The sequence below is a fragment of the Neovison vison genome, chromosome 2, assembly GCF_020171115.1.
Source record: "Neovison vison isolate M4711 chromosome 2, ASM_NN_V1, whole genome shotgun sequence".
Classification (NCBI taxonomy): Eukaryota; Metazoa; Chordata; class Mammalia; order Carnivora; family Mustelidae; genus Neogale; species Neogale vison.
This window is the reverse complement of record NC_058092.1, coordinates 83,599,789-83,624,465: the sequence shown is the minus strand read 5'-3', so window position 1 is coordinate 83,624,465 and position 24,677 is coordinate 83,599,789. Positions and strand designations below refer to the sequence as shown.

The following is a 24,677-nucleotide window of genomic DNA, read 5'->3' as shown; positions in this document are numbered from 1 at the left end:
CAAATGCAGAATGGACATTTCTAAATCGTATAAACTAACACTAAACTTGTGTATTTTTATGTATTTGCTGAACACTTTTTAGTGGGACAGATTCTCCTGGATTAATGGCCAAACATTTTTAAAAATTCTTTTTTGATTTATTTTCTTTCCTTTGCCTTTGAACATTCCCAGTGTCTAGGGACAGTATGAAACGTTGAATCAGCCTCGTTTGGACTGTCCCTTGGAAGACGCATTATGTGCCACTGTTACGGATTATAAAAACTGACACTGGAATTTAGCCAGCATTGCAACTACAACCTTTTCCTGTTAATTTATTTTCTCACTTACAGATGCCTCTCATTCTCTTGTATCTTCAAAGTGGCTAAAAAAGATTAAATTAGCTTTGTATTTGAAATCAATTGCTTAAAGAGGTGATGTCAAGTTTTATCTTTCTTTCTCCTTTGCATCCAAACAGATTCTTTTATCCCTGGTGAATTAGTATCACAACCACTTTTAAAAAAAAAAAATCACTAAAGTTGGTGAAAGATAGCAAGGACTTAATCCCTATTGCATTGAACATGATTGATTTTTTTGACGTGGCAACAATATTAAATTAATCAGTAGTTTTGCTTTCCTCCCACTGTGGCTTTTTTTTTTCAGGACATGAGTTTAAAAAGGTTAAAGCCCTTGATATTATGGTAACAAAGAGAAATAAAGACGGTATTAACAGACCGTAAGTGTGCATGCATAAATATATACTTTTGATTTTGTATTTTCCTTATAAAAATTAATATACATGAACTATGACATTTTTGTAATGTCAGAGCAGTGGTTTCCTTTGCTTTAGTTATTTCAAACATTTTCACTATGTCTGTTGCATATCACATTAGTTCACTCACAATAACGAAAAATGGGATTTAGGTGAAATAGTTATAACAATAGGAAATATTTTAAGAAAATATGTGATGTAACACAAATTTAAAGTGTGGTACCTGTACCATAAGACACAGAAGCAAAGCTCTATTAAAGTATAAGAATTGTGAGTTGAAAAGAATGGGAGTTGTTACAGGTTAATCCCACTCACTTGAAAGAAACATGAACATGGAATAAAGTTTTTGTTTTGTTTCATTTGGGCAGTGGTTGTTTTAGTGTTTCTGACACTCCACTGACAGTACTAAAGGATTTTTGGTTGCCACAAGAATAGTTTCTTCAACACTTTAGATTGTTAGAAGAGCACAGATAGAGGAATATAAGTTTGTTTTCGTAAGCACAACAAACTTGGGGAGTAATCCTTCCAATGAAATTCTGTATTCCATTCTTTTATATCCTTTTTCTTACCATGTAGTCTTGCCAGTGATCTCATTTACTCTCCTTGTTTCAGTTATCACTTACATGCAAATTATTTAAAAATCTGTATCTGTCCTAACCCCTCTCTCTGTCCTGGCCATACATTCACATCCTGGACATCTCTTCATAAACTTCATCATACCAATATTGCTCCTCTTCCTGAGTTTATTCTCTCAGTGGATAGCATCATCAAGACATAAGGGAATTATTTGCACTACTCTTCAGTATCCTGGCAATTTATGTTTTGTGAATACTTTTTAAAATGCCCTTTACCCCTTTCACCTCTATGCCCCTAACATCTCACCACTACAGTATAGATTCCAAATGGTTCTCTTTGCTTCCTGATTTGTCTTTTTCAAATTCATTTTTCTTGTAATTTTTCAAATCTGATTATATCAGTCTTCAATTTGAAATCTCTCAGTAGCCCCTCGTAATCTAGGAGACAGTGCATCTAGTTTGGCACAGAAAGCCATGACCTGACATTACATACCTTTTCCCTCCCTCCTGTCCTTCCTTCCTTCCATCCCCCCTTCCATATTTATTGATCTTCTATGTGGTGGTAATTATCTCAGGCACTAGAGCTCAAAAGTAGACAAAACAAAGTTCTTGTTCTCATAGGGCTTACACTCTAGTGATAGGAGGTAGACAATAACAAACAGTAAACCAAATATAGAATATTTCAGGTGATGATAATTGCATTAGGTTTTTTTTTTCTTTTAAACATAGAATATGTCAGGTGAGGATAAATGCATTAGTTTTCCTTTTTTCTTTTCCTTTTAAATAAATGCATTAGTGTTTTTTTTTTCCTTTTCTTTCAGTTTATTGATGTGTATCTAGCACATTTGATGCCTGGAATAGATTTTTTTTAAAAATATGTTTATTGCCTAGTCTATGCAGTAAAGTTATTTTCAGAAATAATCATGTAATAATCAGTAATAAAAATTAGTTTGGTTCATTCTTATAAAAAAGACATTAACAATTGAAATAATTTCAATATTAAAGATATAGTTCACATGGTTTCACTATTTTAATTTTAATTTGAAACAAAAACTCCTCATAGTTGGCCAAGATTAAAGAGTTGAAGTAATTCATATTGTGTCATGTCTATCATTTTATCAATTCAAATCAACTGTTTAAACATTAGAATGTAATAGTGAGGGGTGGAGACACAGGCCACTTATGGGCAGTTGGAATAAGGAATGCTTATAACTGAACCAGCCTGTGCCAGTGGCCACTATTTAGTTGGAATTTCCCACATTAACTTCCCTGTAGATCTCAATGTTTACTGAAGGATGGATAATAAAAATGGGACAATTTAAAGCATATACACATGTTACTAGAACTCTACAGCAACCAGAGTGATTATTTAGAATTTAGATCTACCAAAGATTTTTGGTAGACTGACTTTAGACTATCAGTGACATTGTTGAGAGCAGCTTATGGTGAAAATACAAAACAGGTGTATTTTAATCAGTCTTATAACTATTTTAAATTGTCTAAATCAGTACACCCACTTATGGCATGCACCTGGGTTTGGAATTATGCTGGTAAGGGAATAGAGATGATGGGATTTGGGGCTTGAGCAACCCATAAAATGGAATTGTCTGAGGACCAGTGTTAGGATGGAGGACCCAAAGTTTAGTTTGGGGCATGATAAATCTGAGAGAACTATTAGACATCCAAGTGAACCTGAAGGTCTAGAATTTAGGTCTGAGGATAAAAATGTGAAATTTATTACATGTAGATGACATTTAAAGCTCTGAGACAAAGAGGAACTCATCTAGTAATCAGAGAATCTGACTGCAGAGCTGTGATGTTACTGCTAGAGCCTCCTGACACTCCTCTGCTTCATTTGCCATTCCCTGAACACAGTATGCATGCTCTTGTCCTCCTCCCCTTTCTGTTCCTCCTCCTTGTCATTTTCTTTGTCCTCGGATGCCTTCCCTCTTTTCCACTTAACTGAAAGTTGATCATTTATCACATTTCACCTACCGGATTATCTCATCCCATAATAAGCCTCCCCTCCTTTGAAACACTGTTGTTCACATTGATATTCTACATTTGTCAAATAGTTCTGTGTATGTGTATAATCTCCCTTCTCTCTGCTGACCTCATCCATTGGTGAATAAAATGTGTCACAATTACAACTGCCCATATTCCCCTGTAATACCCTACAAAGCCCCCTCTTTGGTGCCCAGAGCATTATGATGACTTTGACGTAGTATGGCTAGGGTCCACAAGTCAGCTTAAGAGATTTTTATCTTTGACCTAGGCCCAAATTTACTCTTAATTATAATCTTATGTCCTAATTAGATGGAAAGCTCCTTTAGTGTAGGGCATTGATTTTTATACCGTTTAATATGTTGCATTTTCTATAGCACTGAGCATGGTATCTTGCTAATTGTTTTATGTATGAAAAGTAATTGAACAGTTAAGTTCTTAAGTCACCAAAGAATGAAAAATCTGCAAGCACTTTAGAAGACTTAGAACTGAATGATCTGTCAGGTTCATCTTCAATAATTATTTATTTATTTTACAAATTTATCTCCATAATCCCTGGATATATCTCTTTCATTGCATGTACTACATTCTGTTGTAATTATCTGTTTATGTAACTTTACCCCAGGAGAGTATATCGAAAGTGGGAATTTGGTAAAATTCACCATCAAGTCCCTGTAGCTAATGCCTGTGTCTGGCTCTCTATAAATGCTTATTGAATAAGTAGATAACTGAATAAATGAATTACTATATGTTCATGAACATAAATAGTCTTCTAATTGCTACAAAACATGAAGAGTTATTTGCCCTTAACTCTGATAATCTATAAACTATTATAGTATTAAAATGATTATATTTTAGGACTCATTTTTTTAAGTGCAAACAGCAAGCGCTACTATTACATAGGATTACTTTTTAATGACTGTATCCTTTGGGACACCTACTGCTTTAATAGAAGAAGATTGGTTTACTATAAAAAGTGTTCTATGGATCACACGGAACCAATCCCATAATATCGAAACAGCATAGTAACACAAAGTTTAGATTTGAATTTGAACAAGCTTGTGGTGTATTTGTGAAATATATATGTATATAGGTATATATATATATATATATATATATATATATATATATACATATATTAAACACTAAAAATAAATTTCAGCTAATTTTTGTGGTTTTTAAAAATATTTTATTTATTTATTTGACAGAGAGATCACAAGTAGGCAGAGAGGCAGGCAGAGAGATAGGGGGAAGCAGCTTCCCCGCTGAGCAGAGAGCCCGATATGGGACTTGATCCCAGGACCTTGAGATCATGACCAGAGCCAAAGGCAGTGGCTTAACCCACTGAGCCATGCAGGCGCCTCTAATTTTTGTGTTTTTAAGCTTTTGTCTTTTTAGGAATTCATAGGATTATTGGTAGAGAATTCAACAAAATACTTTAATAAATTTTAAAGTGTTGGAATTGCTTTTGACCAATTGTTTTGACCAATTTGTTTTCCATTGTTTATATTTATTTACATATCATTTGCTACTATATCTACTGTTGTTCATATAATATTGTGTCATGTGTGTAAAATTTGGATGTTCTCACACTTATGTGATGTGAACATACTCTTAAAAAAGGTGTTTGTTCCTTTAATACTGATCAGTATAAACATGTTGCATTTTTTAAAGATTAGTGATTTTTTCCACAAATGCTTCTTTTACTTTTCTTTTTTTTCCCCAGTATTTCTGAAATCCCTCAGTTTCGGCTATCATATGATGCAGTGAATTTTGAGATTGAGCTTATGAAGGACCTTGGTGTAAAGGTAAATGAAAAATATAACACATGTATATTGCTCAAAGAGAAAGGAATAAGCTCTACACTAAAGATTAACAGCAAAATGTCACACATTTTAGGAGAGAACAATTAAAAGCTACACCAGGCAGAATCAGAAAGATGCTTCTCCTTGCTTAGGGCATTTGTCTGTCTACTGTCTGAATGCCACTAGCCTGGAAAAGGGCAATCAATAGTTCTCATCTGGCACGCCTGCATGTGATTAATTGTCTGTAAGAAACAAATTCCTAAATTGCTTTAGGGGTTCACTGCAGCTAATAGAAGGATTCGTTTCTTTAATCACATTTTTTTTCATGCAAGTTGTATGCACTCTGAAATATTTGTATTTCACAATTTGGACCATAATTTCTTAGAGAGGTTTATTTTATTTATTATATGCATCATGTCAGTAGTGTTAATGTGATAGTCCTTTCTTAACATAAGCAGCAAATCAGTGTGGTAGAAAGCAACAGCTTTGTGTTTTTCATTGTTTTGTGAAATAAATGTTATTCTTTTAAAGGTGGCCAGAAGTTAACATTTATACTTTCAGAATTTGTCTGTAGATATTCCTATTCCTTTCTATGAATTAGGAATATTAAACTCTGGCTCTTCACTTGAACATATTGCTATTTTGGTTTCAAAAATGTTAATTATATACCATAGATATACACAGTACATTAATAAAGTACTGTGGTTTACATAATACATTCTGTAAGTGCATGCAAAAGATATTTTGAAAAGTGATTAACAAACTTGTGGCTCTTGCATTTAGAAATAAAAACTAAAATAATCAAAAGGGTTTAAACACTCAAAACAAATTTTGTGCTTTTGCACTTTTAATTACATTTTGTTTGGCAGTGGCTGGGATAAAGCATTTACACATAATCACTAAACAAAAAACCTTATAACAAGTAAGTACACAGAACAACTGTGCACAAGTTTATGAAAGCTTGGCATTCAAAAATAGTGTTCAAAATAGATCATTTAAGGATGATTATTTGATTTTTTAAAATATATTCTGGAAAGTTCTTTAAATGTCTTTCATTCTGAATACAAGTGCCTACCTAAATCTCATTAAATAAGGAAAGTATTTATTGGGACTCAAACTAATATATTAAGTGTAAACTAATATACTGGGTGTTAGTACCAATTGAAGATGAATCAGAAATTAATTTAAAGCACTTCTAAATTTATCTTATAAGTAATTGCAAAATCACATTCAATTTTTGCAGTACCAGATATATTGCATAAATTAGGGCATACCCATTACTCTCATTAGGAAACCCATCAAGGACATAGTAGTAGCGAATGTACTAAGTGCCAGAAAAATACACATTTTAGCTTTAGTCATGCAACTTTCTAATTTTATAGTCAGATAACTAGGACAAAGTCAATTAGTATCCCTAGATTTGGTCCATATCTGTTCAAAGGTAACAGTGTGTACTACCATTTGTGTAAAATAGAAACTTATCTGCTTATATATGCAGAGAATATCTCTAGAAAGAGAAGAATCTGAGAGCATAAATTTGCTTTTGGGAAGGTGTGGAAAGAACTTACAACCATTTTGAACATTTGGTTTTTAAACCTTGTGAATTTATCATATTATCAAGAAAAATTAGAACCTAAATTAAAGAGAAGGTTAATATTATCTTGTCCACCTTTCAGGTTGTTTTAAGATGAGAAAGAGAGATGTTAAAACTTGCTTTGTAAAAATTGAGTTATATGTATAATTACTAGGAGAGACAGCAATGAGATTCCTTTTTCGCTTTGAGGACTTGCAGGATAGGACACTTGCAGCTTTTATGACTTATAAATTTCAGCCATAAGAAGATATGTATTTTTTTAAAAAGTCTAAACTTATTACCTCCTTTTCCTCCTCACCAGATTCTTCTTAACATTCCTTCTGTTTCTGCTTCTCAACTAACATTTTATATTTTTAAGTCAACAATAATTTCCTGGCAATGAAGTGAATTTTGCTCTGGGTCCATACTGTTTGATTCCTGCACAGCATATGGCATATCCTCATGTATGTGTGTACGTGTGTGTATGTGTCTGTCTGTCTGTATAGATGTATGTATGCATGTGTTTCTGGCTTTCAAGGTCTAGCATTATCTTGGTGTTCAGTTTTTCTTTCTAATAGGTTTGTTGCATTTATTCAAGAGATAATAACTGAGAATTTACTTTTGCGAAGTGGTATGATTACTATTCTAAAACCATCCATTCAAACTCCAGTTCTATATTCTTTTTTTTTTTTTTAAAGATTTATTTATCTTAGAGGGGAAAAGAGAGTGAGAGAGCATGAATGGGCAGTTGGGGCAGGGGACAGGGCGAAAATCCCAAGCAGAATCCCAACTGAGCTTAAAGCCTGATGTGAGTGAGGCTCAGTGCCTCAACCCTGAGATCATGGCCTGAGCCAACACCAAGAGTCAAGGGTTGCCTGGGTGGCTCAGCGGGTTAAACCCTCTGCCTTTGGTTCAGGTTATGATCCCAGGGTCCTGGGATCAAGCCCCACATTGGGCTCTCTGCTTAGGAGGGAGACTGCTTCCCCCTCTCTCTCTGCCTGCCTCTCTGCCTACTTGTGACCTCTGTCAAATAAATAAATAAAATCTTAAAAAAAAAAAAAAAGAGTTGGATGCTTAACCGACTGAACCACCCAGGAGCCCCAAACTCTAGTTCTATATTCTTAGTAGTTTAATGAGTACATCTATCATCCAAATAACATAAACTCATCATACACAAAGCCAAGTTTAAAATCATCTTTACTCCCGGGGGCGCCTGGGTGGCTCAGTGGGTTAAAGCCTCTGCCTTCGGCTCAGGTCATGATCCCAGGGTCCTGGGATCGAGCCCCGCGTGGGGCTCTCTGCTCTGTGGGGAGCCTGCTAACTCCTCTCTCTCTCTCTCTCTGCCTGCCTCTCTGCCTACTTGTGATCTCTGTCTGTCAAATAAATAAAATCTTTAAAAAAAAAAAATCATCTTTACTCCCGAATCTTAAATTTCCTTTTGAATAGTTTCAATTTATTCATATCTAATACCTTGACAGATTGATTCTTCTTAATTTTAAATTTTTACATTTTTCCTGTCAGATATTGTCACAAGAAAATAATGAGAATTTTATTTGCTCTCTATTTGTACATTATATATTGTATATTTTTTCTTTTACATTTTTTATATGTCATTTTTTCTTCTACTATTTCTTTGGCTGGAATCTCTAGTATGTTAGAAAAGAGTGTTAATACAAGGCATCTTTTTTTGTCTTTGAGATAACATTTTTAATTATATTGAACAGACTTTATTTTTCTAGACCTAGAATATTAAAATTTTATTGGGGAAGGGGTGTGAAATTTTTTTTTAAAAGATTTTATTTATTTATCTGACAGACAGAGATCACAAGTAGGCAGAGAGGCAGGCAGAGAGAGAAGAGGAAGCAGGCTCCCGGCTGAGCAGAGAGCCCGACGCGGGGCTCAATCCCAGGACCCTGAGATCATGACCTGAGCCGAAGGCAGAGGCTTAACCCACTGAGCCACCCAGGCACCCCAGGGTGTGAAATTTTTTAAAGGCCATTTTAAATACATTAAACATTAAATGTTCAGTTAATGTATTGAATTATATAAACCTTTGCATTCTGGAATGTATCCACTTTTGCATTGTTTTATTATATCTGTACATATACATTTGCTCTGTTAGTCTTTTTAAATATTTTCTATTTCCTATATTTATTTACGTAACGGGTATGAAAATGGGAAATAGGCAGAGGATAGTCAAATACCATTGATGTCCTTGCATAGTTTCAAATATACTGTTTCATTTATTTATGTTTGTTATCTTTGTGAGTTTTGGTAATAAAATTATGGTAACCTTATAAAAATAAATTTCTCAGCATTTCATTATTTCCTTATTGGTAAGAATATTGTTTTGAGATGAGACTTAACTATTTTACTAACTTTGAAAATTTTGTCACTCTGACCTCAAAGCCTTTTTATGAGAGATGGAACTTTTACCTTTTAAAAAAAATGTTTTAAATTTCACTAATTTAACTAATTTATATACCAAGTGTGGGGCTCAAACTCACAACCCCGAGATCAAGAGCCCCGTGCTCCACTGACTGGTCCAGCCAGGTGCCCCTGACTTTTTATTTTTAATGGTTATTAGTCTTTTCATGTATTTCATTTTCATATCAATTTGGCCAATATGTATTTTCCTAGAAAAAAATTGTTTCACTGAGACTTTTGGAATAAGTAGCACAGATTTAAATACATTATCCTCTATGCAATAAAAATATCTCATCTATGTCTCTGATAATCTCCTCTGTATCCCATCCCTGTCTCATTTCTAAACTTCTACATTATATTTTCTTAAGTTTTTTCTTGAAAAGAGTAGGTAGTAGTTTCTGTAGTTAATATATGCTTTAAAAGAACCACCTCTAGGGCGCCTGGGTGGCTCAGTGGGTTAAGCCTCTGCCTTTGTTCAGGTCGTGATCTCAGGGTCCTGGGATCGAGTCTCGTGTCGGGCTTTCTGCTCAGCGGGGTACCTGCTTCCCAACCCCCTTTCTCTTTGCCTGCTGCTCTGACTTCTTGTGATCTCTCTCTCTGTCAAATAAATAAATAAAATCTAAAAAAAAATAAAAAAGAACCACCTCTCAGTTTTATGTGTTCTTATTCTCTAATTGCTGACTTTATTAATTCTTTCTTCCTGCTATCCTTACATTTATTTGTGTTTTAATGTTTTGTATACTTACTTTTCTTTTTTCTGGGTTGAATAATGAAATGATTTTTAATTATTAATTTCTTTTTTAATAAACCCTTCTCAGTATCTCTATAGTTTCATTAATATTATTATTGTTATTTTTCTTGAATAATTGTAGTTTTGTTTTTTCCTTTTGCACAGAATTGCTTAGGGTAATATTTTTATCTGTTCATATATTCTTGTGATAGAATTCAAATTTTTGTTTTTTATTTTACTTAGGAGCAGAATACACAACTTTTAATTTCTCAAGTATACTCAGCTTATTTTGCTTCAAAGGATCTAGTATAATAAAATTGTTTATTCTTTAGAAGAAATAGCATCTTAGCTGTATTTTTATAAAACTTCTTTATTTTATATAAACATTTATAAACATTTATATTATTTTTAACCCTAGTAGAGTTTTACAAACCCTCTTATGATATTCATGTCAGTGTCACTAACTTTTAGATTAGATACTGTTTTTTTATATGTTTTGCAATTCAGAAAATATGTGGATATAAATACTTTTGTTTCAATCTTTACACTATTTCTAATGACTTCATTATTAAAAGCTAAAAAATGTAAATCTGCTTAAATATTTTTTTATTTTTTCTAGCTATTTTTATATTTGACATTTCTCAAAATATTTTGATAGAATTTAATTAAAGTTAATTTGTAATTACTAGGTATGTCTTCTGCTTCATAATTTGAGTAAAAATATCTGAGATCTTGTTTGTGATAACCTCTCTACAGCATCTTCTTTCTTATTATAGTTATGTGAAGAATTTCTATTATTATAGAATGTTATTGGAAAATAATATAATATCATAACTCTACTGGAAGGAGAGAAATGTATCAATACCTACAAAATAATTTTTGTGTCTAAAGAAGGCAAATACTATTTTTAAAATTTTTCCATTTGATCTCCTATCTTAGGGATTCTGGAAATATTTTATCTTTAGCTAAATAGTCTATCACAATGTGAAGATCATATATATTATTATCTGTATTTTTATTTTACTTTATTACTTTTTTTAAATTTTATTTTATTTTTTTAGTGTTCCAAGATTATTGTTTATGAACCACGCCCAGTGCTCCATGCAATACGTGCCCTCCTTAATACTCACCACCAGGCTCACCCAACCCCTGACCTGCATCCCCTCCAAAACCCTCAGTTTGTTTCTCAGAGTCCACAGTTGCTCCTGATTCATCTTCCCCGCTCTGATTTCCCACAATTACTTTTCCTTTCCTTCTCCTAATGCCCTCTGTTATTCCTAAAGCAAGTAAGTGAAACCATATGATAACTTACTTTCTCTGCTTATTTCACTCAGCATAATCTCCTCCAGTCCTGTCCATTTTGATACAGAAGTTGGGCATTCATCCTTTCTGATGGAGACATAATATTCCATTGTATATATGGACCATATCTTCTTGATCCATTCATCTGTTGAAGGACATCTTGACTCTTTCCACAGTTTGGCAATTATGGACATTACCGCTGTGAATATTGGGGTATATATGGCCCTTCTTTTCACTACATCTGTATCTTTGGGGTAAATACCCAGTAGTGCAATTGCAGGGTCATAGGGAAGCCCTATTTTTAATTTCTTAAGGAATTTCCACACTGTTTTCCAAAGTGGCTGTACCCATTTGCATTCCCAACAACAGTGCAGGAAGGTTCCCCTTTCTCCACATCTTCTCCAGCACATGTTGTTTACTATCCTGTTAATTTTGGCCACTCTAACTGATGTAAGGTAGTATCTCAATGTGGTTTTGATTTGAATCTCCCTGATGGCTAATGATGATGAACATTTTTTCATGTGTCTGTTAGCCATTTGTATGTCTTCTTTGGAGAAGTGTCTGTTCATGTCTTCTGCCCATTTTTCGACATGAATATCTGTGTTTTGAGTGTTGACTTTGAGGAGTTCTTTATAGATCTTCGATATTACCCTTTGTAGCGTCATTTGCGAATATCTTCTCCATTCCATGGGTTGCCTTTTTGTTTTGTTTACTCTTTCCTTTGCCGTGGAGAAGGTTTTGATCTTGATGAAGTCCCAAAAGTTCATTTTCGCTTTTGTTTCCTTTGCCTTTGGAGACATGTCTTGAAAGAAGTTGCTGTGGCCGATGTCAAAGAGGTTACTGCCTATGTTCTTCTCTAGGATTTTGATGGATTCCTGCCTCACACTGAGGTCTTTTATCCATTTCGAGAGTTTGTCTTTGTGTATGGTATAAAAGAATGGTTGAGTTTCATTCTTCTACACGTTGGTGTCCAATTTTCCCAGCACCAAATACTGAAGAGACTGTCTCTTTTCCACTGTATATTTTTTCCTGCTTTGTTGAAGATTATTTGACCATAAAGTTGCAGGTCCATATCTGGGCTCTCTACTCTGTGCCACTGTTTTATCTGTCTGTTTTTGTGCCACCATGCTGTCTTGGTGATCACAGCTATGTAATAAAACTTGAAATCAGGCAACGTGATGCCCCCAGTTTTGTTTTCCTTTTTCAACATTTCCTTAGCAATGCGGGGTCTCTTCTGGCTCCATACAAATTTTAGGATTCTTTGCTCCAGCACTTTGAAAAATGCCAGTGTAATTTTGATTAGGATAGCATTGAAAGTATGGATTGCTCTGGGCATTATAAACATTTTAACAATGTTTATTCTTCCGATTCATGAGCATGGAATGCTTTTCCATCTTTTTGTGTCTTCTTCAATTTTATTCATGAGTGTTCTGTAGTTCCGCAAGTATAGATCCTTTCCTCTTAGGTTAGGTTTATTCCCAGGTATCTTGTGGTTCTTGGTGCTACAGTAAATGGAATCGATTCTCTAATTTCCTTTTCTATATTTTCTTTGTTACTGTATATGAAAGCAAGTGATTTCTGTGCATTGATTTTGTATCCTGGCACATTACTGAATTGCTGTATGAGTTCTAGTAGTTTGGGGGCGGAGTCTTTTGGGTTTTCCATATAAAATATCATGTCATCTGCAAAGAGAGAGAGAGTTTGACTACTTCTTTGCCAATTCGAATACCTTTTATTCTTTTTGTTGTCTGATTGCTCTTGCCAGGACTTCTAGTACGATGCTGAACGATAGTGGTGAGAGTGGGCATCCTTGCCGTTTTCCTGATTTGAATGGAAAGGCTGTCAGTTTTTCCCCTTTGAGAATGATATTTGCAATGGGTTTTTTATAGACAGATTTTATGAAGTTGAGGAATATTCCCTTTATCCCTATACTTCGAAGAGTTTTAATCAGGAACGGACGCTGTATCTTGTCAAACGCTTTTTCTGCATCAATTGAGAGGATCATGTTCTTCTTCTTTCTTCTCTTACTGATTTGTTCTATCACACTGATTGATTTTTGAATCTTGAACCACACTTGCATCCCATGGATAAATCCCACCTGGTCATGGTGGATAATCTTTTTAATGTACTGTTGGATCCTATTAACTCGGATCTTACTGAGAATCATCTTGGCATCCATATTCATCAGTGATATTGGTCTGAAATTCTCCTTTTTGATGGGGTCTTTGCCTGATTTGTGGATCAGGGTAGTGCTTGTCATAGAAAGAGTCTGGAAGTTTTCTTTCTGATTCAATTTTTTGAAACAGCTTCGGGTGAATAGGTATTATTTCTTCTTTGAATGTTTGGTAGAATTTCCCAGGGAATCTGTCAGGTCCTGGGCTCTTCTTTTTTGGGAGGTTTTGATCACTGCTTCAATCTCATTACTAGATATTGGTCTATTCAGGTTGTCAGTTTCTTCCTGTTTCAGTCTTGGAAGTTTATAGGTTTCCAAGAATGCATCCACTTTTTCTAGGTTGGTTAACTTATTGGCATATAACTGTGATAATAATTTCTGATGATTGTTTCTATGTCCTTGGTATTATCATGATCTCTCCCCTTTCATTCATAATTTTATTAATTTGGGCCCTCTTTCTTTTCTTTTGGATTAGTTTTGCCACTGGTTCATCGATCTTATTGATTCTTTCAAAGATCCATCTTCTAGTTTCTACCATATCCCTACTTTCTAACTCATTGATTTCTGCTCTAATCTTGATTATTTCCCTTCTTTTGTGTGGGGTTGGCTTAATTTGTTGTTGATTTTCCAGTTCTTTAAGGTATAAAGAGAGTTGGTGTTTTCGGGATTTTTCAGGTTTTTTGAGTGAGGCTTGGATGGCTATATAGTTCCCCCTTAGGACTGCCCAAGTCCTAAGTTTTGAACAGATGTGTCTTCATTTTCTTTGTCATTGGTTTCCAGAAATTGTTTAAGTTCTTTTTTGACTTCCTGGTTCATCCAAACACTCTTCAGCAGGAACGTCTTTAGCTTCCAAGTGTTTGAATTCCTTCCAAACTTTTTCTTGTGGTTGAGCTCCAGTTTCAAAGCATTGTGGTCTGAGAATATGCAGGGAATAATCTCAGTTTTGAGATTGAGCCCTAATTTGTGACCCAGTATGTGCTCTATTCTGGAGAAGAATGAATATTCTGTTGTTTTAGGGTGGAATGTTCTGTATATATCTATGAGGTTCACCTGGTCCAGTGTGTCATTCAAAGCTCTTGTTTCTTTATTGATTTTCTGCTTGGACAATCTGTTACTGAGAGTGGCATGTTAAGATCCCCTACAATTAATGTATTGATAGCAATATGACCCTTTATTTTGATTAACAGTTGGCTTATGTACCTGGCTGCTCCCATATTGGGGGCATAAATATTTACAATTGTTAGGTCTTCTTGATGAATAGACCCTTTATGAATGATATAGTGTCCTTCTGTATCTCTGACTACAGTCTTCAGCTTAAAATCTAATTTTTATGGTATGAGAATTGCTACCCCAGCTTTCTTTTGAGATCTGTTGGCATGAAAGATCATTCTCCATCGCTTCACTTCCAGTCTGGATGTATCTTTAGGTTCCAAATGTGTCTCTTATAGAAATATAGATGGGTCCTGTCGTTGCATCCACTCTGCAAACTCGTGCCGTTTTATGGGAGCATTTATCTGTATTTTTAATAATGGGTCTCACACATTTTCTTTGAAGAAAGAATTATATTCCAAAACAAAGTTGTAAACCTTTATCTCCATTAAAAATATTATTATTATATATATATGAAGGCATATTATGGATATGTAAAGGAAGTTCCATGAAGTCCCAAAGGGGATCTTAGATGGAAATTTGGCTCAGGGCTTACTATATTTAGCCCTTAAATTTGAATAGTAATAATTCTTATCCTGAGCTTGAAGTAGAGTGAATTTATTCTGAATTTAGCTACAAAGCTTGAGTACTCAGCCCCGTATTACTAAAGCCACTAGAGAAAGGTACATTATATGTTGTAATCCATGTTTAAGAAAAATCAAGATAAACTATTACATATATAGAAGTACATAGGACTAAAAGGAACAAAAACAGAAACAAAATGCTCAGCATGTGGCATTTTTCTAATATCATATCTATTTAACAAATAATATTACGATTTCATAGTCTATCAGCCACAGGAATGTTTTCGGTAGTTGTAGTTGTCTTGTAATAATAGCTTTAGTTACATGTTACACATTTCATCTCAGTTTATTCCCAAGGCATAAGGTAAACAGAATTTTAACTTTTTTTTGTCAAAGAGTCTTTTCCCTTGTTCTTTCTGACTGAGATTTAGTTACTGATTAAATGACTAGGAGTCCGAGGCTTTTAGAAAAGAGAAATTTGACTAGATTCCCACCACAGGCAGAGAAAAGTACTGGGGCCTATCATTTCACTGAATATTATTATTATTGCTGTCTCATTTCCATCAGGGAGCTGCTACCCAATGGCTATTATCCGTCTTTCTCACAGTGTCTGTCCACAGTATAGTGAAGTCTTCCTGGTCCCAGTTCCAATATATTAACACCAAGAGTCAAGTGACTTGTCTTTCCAGTTTTCAGTACACTGAAGTATAATTCAGCTGTATTTTTTCTTCCCAGTTGCATAGTATTGCCTACTAAGGTGGAAATGGGCTGCAGAAATATGAAATATCTGTATTTCTTTCCTGTACATTATGAACTCAGACATGTTCACTCTACTAGAGTGGAAGGATTGGGATGTCTTTGTTTATGTTTGATAAGTCACGTGGTGCCAATACTAAACTAAACTGCACACACACACACCACCTCAGGGAGGATAGGGGTCTTTAGTGAATCTTTCTGCTGAAGCAGTAGATAAACTAAACCTAAAGTCAGGGATTCTGAGGATCACTTCCATGAATTAAGCCATCAGCGGGGCATTCCACAGCTCAACTTTGGAGATGGCGGTTTTACTCTTTTTGCTAAAACTTTATTTAGAATGTTTGGACCTAGAGTTTTCTTTTATGTCTTGCTTTTATTATATATTGGTTTTAAGGTTATTTATTTAATAAAATAAACAGTAAAACTTTCTATCTCTACAATGAGAAGTAGTTTAATAAAAGAAAAATCTTCTTTAAAAATTTAGAATAAATTGTAATTCAGAAACTTTGGTATTAGGTACATTTAGTAGTGTTTAATTCTAATATTAAACACTAATATTAACACCCTCTGCAGTTAGTGTTTAGTTCTAATATAAATACACACTATTAGATACTATAAAGCACCTTTAATAGTATGTGCTTACTTGATGTTTTAATTTGTTCTGTAATATTTGATATGTTCCAGAGTTGTGAATGTTAGTTATTAATCTCACTTTGTCCTCTCCTTATAAACTTCCAGACATTTATTCTATCTCCCAATATAAAAGTAGATTCGTATTTTAGGAGAACAAGATGGCCCTGTATGACACAATCCCAAAGATCTTCTTCTCCTACTTTCTCTTTGTGTTCTTTGCTTTGCCCTTTATATTCCAGAAACACTACATTTCCAGTAGGTCTAAACATGTAATCTGTTTTTCTATGCCTTTGAAGATGGTGCCACTTCTTTCATTCTCTTTTTACCTCAGAAACATAAGATCACAGTTGTTACTCATGCTGGCTCTGTAGTTAGACTATAGATGCAATCTTGATAAATGTTGCCTAAGCCCTCTTGCTCCTTAGTATCATCATCTGTAAAATGAGGATACCAACACTACTTCACAAGGCTAATTATAAGGATTAAATGAGTCCATATATGAGGTATTTAGAAGAAAGCCTTGCACTTAGTTAAGTACTCTGTACCAGGTATTTTAGATTATTGTTTCATGGGTAAAGTTTGTTCTTACTCTGTGATTCAGTTTCGAGGCTTTTGTTTTTAAGAACATGCTATCTTCAGAACCCAGAGAAGCCTACCAGGTGTTATGCCTCCTTCTCTATAGTGGTAAGTGAGAATAAAATTGTAACAAAATATTTTACTTTAGGAAGCCTATACTGTCACACACCTGACAAGTGGACATCTCAACTTTAATCCAGTGACTAGTCCTTGATCTTCTTAGGAGTCATTGTCTGCCCTCTCAGTGCATGTGTCTTAACAAAGTCTCCAACATACTAGCCACCTCTTGCTCATGCTGTCCGATACACCCGGTGTTCTCAGTGTAATGGATCACTGTGATGTTCTGTGGGATGGACAGATAATTTCAGATTACATATATTATTACAGCAGAGAGTCGGCATATTCCTGAGGCAAAACTATAAATGAATATTCTTATCTTTCCCCTGTGAATGTGAACTCTTTCTGATTCCTTTTTCTCAGAAGCAGGATGGAAAAGGATACCCCATGCAGTGTACCTGTGGCCTTATTAATCTGCTTTAGCAATAATACCACATCCGTCACAGAAACTGCAATCAGGGGTGCTCTTTGGTTGCGCCTGCAGTAGTTTACAGTTATTCTTCAGGAATCATCTGGTCTCAGTAGGAGCCAGCCTGGTGAATTACAGAGAAATATAACATGGGCCACCACCATCTCTCCTCATCCTCCCCATCCCCAGGATATGGTGGTGTGTTTGATTTACTCTCTCGACTGGGATTTCAAAAGTTCTCTGGCCTTCCCAATTATTGTAGCTGTTATAGCTCTTACTGCACAGACCAGCAAGCGACCCAATGTGGGGATTACTTCAACTGACAAGTATAGCAATTTTGCTTATGCAGTTGAATACTGGGGGAATGATCAGTCCCTAGGGCTATGATCTCAGTGGTCCCACAGGGAGCCAGAATTTTACTAGGGTCCATTTTTTACCTTTTCCTTGTAGTTCCCCACTCTTGCATCTCTAGGTATAAATATCAGTGAAGAATCCGTGTCCCATGTCCTTGAAGCATGTGATTATTTGCCCTTTCTCCAACTTACAGTCACCTGGGTAAATGGTCATAGTTCCCTTTGGAGAGGGACTAAGGGAATCATTACAGTATTAATGTGACAGGATGTTGCAGGGTCCTTCTTCCTGGGGACGTGGCCACCCTCTGCAGTTAGTAGGTTCCAGATCTGAAAATCGGCTCTTGTCTGGGAACTGAACAAAGAATCATGACTTTTAATAATGGTGTCTACCCTCTGCCTTCCAACTCTATTCATCTTCCCTAGACAGTGTCCTCTGTCAAAATTCTATCTATTATTTTAAAAATCCCTGTTAAAATCCTTCTACCTCTATTTATTTTCATTCTGTGAACTCAGCCATAACGAATCTCTCTGTCCTCTTGAATTCCTGCAGACATGTGCTGATCACACTTTGTTTTATATTATATTTATTTATGTACATCTTTTGCACAGATCTTCATTATACATTGAGGCAGAAACTGTGACTCATTTATCACTTTATTGTTTAAAGTGTCCCACATAGTACCTTGAACACACTAATCAAGCTATGAAAGTTTACTGACTTGATTTTAAATACACTAGCTTTTCTTCTGCTACTTCATTAAAACGCAAAACTGCATTTAGTCCTTAAGCAAGACATGTTAGTGTTCTACTTATATACCATTTTGTATATGTAAGCCTATATACTAGAAGACAAAAATATATCTACATGTATATGGAATTTTTTATATATCAAGTTTCTGTTCTTTTTGATGTTAGAGTTTTAATTAATCAAATGCCAAAACATCATTATTCAAACATTTTTTCTTATAGATAATTTGTGGCAAAAGCCTTTCAGCAAATGAAATAACTCTTAGCACTTTGAAAGAAGAAGGGTATAAAGCTGCTTTCATTGGAATAGGTGAGTAGCTTGCTTTTAAATATTTTTTCTTTGTAATTTTTAAAAAATTTCTTGACGGTGTCCAGAATAACTGCCTGCAGACATTTCCACAATAAAAGTTACATCTGTTTGGAGAACAGACAGGAATGAGTGGCTAAAGAAAGTTTTCTATTTATAACTGTGTTGTCTCACCTTCACTGTGGGTAGACAGTGCCAAGACCATTTTTAAACTTCCCCTTCTCTCCCTATGCCATCATTACCAGTGAACATCTCTAAAACACAAGATGTTCTTCAGTCATGCTATGGAAGCTCAGAATTTGGGCTTAATGATGTCTAGATGCTGTGGCTTTCTCTTTATGATAAAACCAATTGGCCAAATAGATAATAAAGGACAGAATTGGCTTGGGTTTTGTTTGTTCTATTCATCTTTTCCCAAAATTTCCTAAAGAATTTTCATATTTAGATGAATTTTAAAGATGCTCAATTATACTTCGGAAGGTCACATGGACAATGTAGAGCTGCTAAGACACTTCACGTGTACCATAGCTGCCTGTTTTGTCTGCGTGTTACACAGAGCTTGAGTGGTCTCCCTCTTTCTCCATTCACTTATTGTTTCATGGAAAGATCAGAGAGAGCAAAGAGTTGATTTAACTTAGTCTGTCTCATGAACTCTGTATTCATTCTTTCCTGTCCCCATACCGGGGACCATTATGGCATACAAACTGAACAAGTCCATCCTCTTGTCTTCCAGCTTGTCTTTGCTTCAGTTCACATTCCTTAAATGTGAATAGCTAAATAATAAAGCTACATGCAATGAAAGTTGTTCCACTTCTTTGAGTGATCTCACACTGGATAGCATTTGTTTTGGGACTGTCCTTACTCAGATCATATCTAGAGTGAAATTATCAGGAATGCTTCTTAGTTCACTAAATTTTTCTTAACAAGATGCCATGTGTTCTCTTACTAGATAATTGCTACCAAGTCTAAGACGATCTCTGTCCCTCTGTTTATATAGATGAAAAGTTATGGAGAGGAGAATAAATTTTTACTGTAGCTTCTAGCTTCTAAATGTCTGTAACGAACCTCCTTCCCTTTGGGAACCTGAGTCATCACCATTTCTCTATATTATCTTCATTCAAATACAGTAATCACTGTGTAGATCAAGAATAGGGAGAAAAGGTCTGATATTTTCATAGGTTTCATTTTTAAAGGCACTATGCCAACTTTGGTTTTACTTTCAACGTATGTTTTTGTATGGTGAATTAAGATACAAGAAGTAACATAAAGAAATAAGTCAGGCACCTCTGAAGTATATTCTACTAATACCAGCAATTTTCGATCAGTAAGTTGCTGTTACTTTCAATAAGTACAGGTTCAAAGACACTTTGTGAATAATGAATGGAAAATTTAGTGAGGCAATAGGTATGAAATTTTGGTGATGTTTTCAAAATAGCTATTTATAATTCACCATTGTGGTTTTCTACAGCAGTTGTATAAAAAAGATAGGTTTTCCATTGATGGGATAGTATATGTTAATGCAGTTTTGTGATCTCTAGAAATGTTGTTTACAAAGAATCTCTGTATTGGAGAGATTAAGTGCCAAGTAAATACATTGAAATATCTCCAAATTAATTGCATAATCAGATTATAATAAAAATTTGAAACAATTAAGTGGTTTACCGGTCCGAGTGGTTTTAGCTGTAGAAATATCTTCCATCTGTTAGAATCAATAATGTTTTAATTTTTTTTTAATTTCATTCCATTAAATCTCCTTACATATGTTATTTGATAATGCCACATCCGTTCACAATACTCCATTTCACTCTGCACTGAGGTGTGAATTCTGCATTTAAAATGTGGAGTCCTTTCATATTTATGTTGCTGTGCATTTTCACGCTGGGAAGTGAATCTTTTGACATTTTGGTGTAGTGATGTGTAGAATGCAGTTATGTTCTATTTCAGTATTTTATATGAAATATATACAAGAAAGTTTCATCTTGTCAAAGAAAAAAAAAAAAAAGCTCTTGTCTATAGAAGACAAGTAGCGTTACCTCCAGGAATTGTTTATTTGACACTCTTGATTGCCGAGTTGGGAATTTATGACCTTTCTATTACCATATAACTGCCTATTACTTGGACAGCCTCACATCCTTACATGCTTTTGTTCATTAACCATGCTTCTATATTGTAATTAAACTTCACTCACTTCATCTACCTTTTTCCACTCAGTTTGGAGAAGTCAATTTTGGAATAAGACTTCTACATTATTTAGTATGTGGATTTGGCCACTTTTAGAAAGGAAAATGTGGTTCAAACAAGATATATGTTTTGTCTCTCTCATCTAACAGTGTGAACCATCCTCAATGCTTGACTTCCATCTTTGGTCAATAGATAAGCCACTCTGCCCACATTCCTAACAAAAATGGGAAGTAAGGAAGAGAGCTCTTTTCCTTTTAAGTTTATGACCCAGAAGTTGCACATATCAGTTTTGTTTTAATCTCACAGTCCACAGCCTGGTCACATAAACATGCCTAGCAGCAGAGGATGCTGGGAAATATAGTCTCTAGCTGGGTGGACATATGCCTTCATTAAACTTCTATTACTATAGGGAAGGGAATGTGTGATCAAAGTAGAGATTGAAAAGAAATAAATGTCTCTATGCCAAATGTGTGCATCATCATTGGTATTTGACACTTGGATTCCTTATTCAGGGAGCTTAGTAAAGCACTGAATAGCAAAGAATTCATTCTTAGAACTTAATGCTTACATATTGTTTGCATAGGTCACTTAATGAAAATGGAGAATTTTCTCTTTCTGTAGTCGTAAATACTATTTATAGATCATCTATATTCATAAATATTGTCCATTCTATGTTAGTTTGTCTGAAAGAAAAAAAAGCCTTTTTTGTGTTAAATAAGACTTATGAAGGACAGCTTGATAAATTAATTGCATTAACAAAAATATATTCTCATGTTTCCTGATTTTTTTTTTTTTAAGATTTTATTTATTTATTTGACAGACAGAGATCACAAGTAGGCAGAGCGGCAGGCAGAGAGAGAGGACGGGAAGCAGGCTCCCACTGAGCAGAGAGCCAGACGCAGGGCTAGATCCCTGGACGCTGGGATCATGACACAAGCCAAAGGCAGAGGCTTTTACCCACTGAGCCACCCAGGCGCCCAATCTTGTTTCCTGATTTTTAACAATACGTATGATATTGCTGGTGAAAGTTGCTCACTTTCAGGTTTTTCCCTAACTAATGCTAAGAGAGCCCATTAAAGAAATCATCACATTGAATATATACCATTGTGAGACTTACGTTGCTTTACCCATGACAGCTTTAGTTTCTTCTAAGTGAAACAAAGATAAGTGATAGGAAGCTTTGTATCTTTTTCTAACCGGAATGAGTTGTTTTGAGACAATTGGGATTTCTTAAAAGGCTAATTTTTTTTTTAAATAAAAGCACTTGCAGAGTGTGTTACTATAAATGTTGAGAAATAAGTTAGAACATCTACTGTGCAAGGCTTTTTCAAACTATTTGGTCGTTCTCTTTGGTTGGTATTGAAATCTATATAATGGATTCCAAATATTGTTCCTTTTTTAATTTTACAAAAATAAACACAAAAAATAGAAAATATCTAAGTATGTTGCTTATTGTTAGGGTAAGTGTTAATTTGTGAAAAATGTTTTCAGTTTGGTGTGTATTTGTTTTGGGTGTGTGTGCTTGCACATCTACACTGCATATTACCAAAAAAATGTATTTTTTAAATGTAGCTTTAATAGTTAGTGTTTAAAAGCCACTGATTTATGTTGTAAAGATCCTGAGATACTAATTGCCTTTTTCCCATACCATGCCCAACACTTATCAATAAGTAATTGATGAGTGATATATGTAGGTATTTAATAACTGCAGTATTCTAGGCACTGTGGTAAAGATTAAAAATACAGAGAAATCAAATTCAGTTTTTAGCTTAATTTTAATTCAATCATGAAAATTATAAGAGATTCAAACAGAACAATAGTATCATACAATTTGAGGGGTGTGATGTAGTCAGAGTGGGCTGGACATAAGTATAATTTTTTCTTTTTCTTTTTTAAAGTTCTTTGGGTGATTTATTCTAGAGTCAGATTTTAGAATATCTGATGACTTAGAATTTAGATGACTGAAGAGTTGACTCTTTAGCCTTTGCTTCAGAGAAGCCCATGTTCTTTCCCTTTTCCAATAATTTACCTCTGGTATTAGCAGAAAACATGGCAGTGGTGAAAAGATTAAACAACATATAAGGGAAGGATCATCCACTAATACACCCTCAGATAAATGGGAAAACTTTGTATATTCTTCTGATGAGGTTTATTGATTTTTGGGTTTTTTTTTTATTTTTTTCCTGAATTTTTTTTCCCTGAATTTTTGATTTTAATACTTGGAAGAGGATTACAGAGGAAATAGCAGTAAAATCCATTATTGCAGTCACAATAGACACAAAGGGAGCAGGAACCTCAGGAAGATTTTATAGAGATAATCACTGTCTCACCACCAAATGCTTAAATCTGTATCTATTCCAAAGATTTCTCTTAAACTCACTTTTCACTATACCATTCCCCACCCTTACTGATACTGGACAACTGCTGTAGCCTCCTAACTAGTTTCCCCAGACATCATTATCCTTACAACAGAAATAGTGATCTTTCTAAAATGAGAGGTCGTGATGCCATTCCCTCATTAAACCCTCTCTCCTTTGCCATAGCTTCCTATTTCCTTTGGGGTAGAGGAAAATAAGACTTTCAAGGCTGCTCATGATTTGGACAACATTGAGCTTATGTCTCCAGTCACTTTAAGTGTTAAATTGTGTGTTTCAGCCATCTTGAACTGTTTTCAGTTTTACCTCATCTAAAAATTTTTTTCTCAATATTTGGACATGGTATTGCCTGGACCTACAACTGTCATTTTCTTATTTCAGTTGTTAGCCTACATGTTCTTTTTTCTACTTCAAATAGTACTCTTCTAATGATCTAACCCTACCCTCACTCTTTAGTCTGGATAAATGAAGCTACTTCCTTACCCTAATTCTCACACCACTGTGTTTTTGTTCCCTATCTGAATGTCCAGACTAGACTATATACTTTATTATAGCACTTCCCTGTGACTAGTTATATGTTTGTTTTAGTCATTAGAAGTCAAATTCTTGCAGGCTGAATATTCTTTCTGGTTTGTCATTAGATCTGCAGTCCTACAAAACAGTCTGCCACATACTAGAAACTCTATAAGTATTTTTTTAATTATTGATTTTTAATGCAACTCTTTTAACTGTTTGCCAAAATAAATTGATAGGATATTGAAACATGTTGGCAATTTGGGGGGGTACTACAATATTTGGCCAAACCTAGGAAAAAGTAGATATTACATTATTATAGAACTGATATTGTACTATAAATGAACTAAGTAGGATTAGTAACACTGATGGTAGTGATATTGGTAGTAGTAGTAGTAATAGCTAAAATACTGCATGCCCAATTCTTTTTTTTTTCTTTCAACTTTTAATATAATCCATGCCATTAACTCTTAAAATGGCCCTTAAGTGGATAAGAAAATAAAGATTAAGAAAGCTTTAAGGAAACTAGGAAATGCAACTAAAGCATGGAAAATGGGTTTTATAGAGAAGGTAGGGAAAATGTAACAAATGCAAACATCCATATTTGAACAGCAAAAGCTGTTACAGACACAATGATTGA

The 24,677-nt window shown here is 34.6% G+C and overlaps 1 protein-coding gene across 1 annotated transcript in view; it reads left to right on the top strand.

Annotated features, from left to right (window-relative positions):
* DPYD (dihydropyrimidine dehydrogenase) overlaps nt 1–24,677 on the top strand; it is an 841,951-nt gene that overhangs the window by 247,426 nt on the left and 569,848 nt on the right. Inside the window, exons 7-8 of the mRNA XM_044238740.1 lie at nt 5,054–5,135; nt 18,884–18,971. Coding sequence (XP_044094675.1) covers nt 5,054–5,135; nt 18,884–18,971 — 170 coding nt within the window. The remainder of the gene's footprint in view (nt 1–5,053; nt 5,136–18,883; nt 18,972–24,677) is intronic.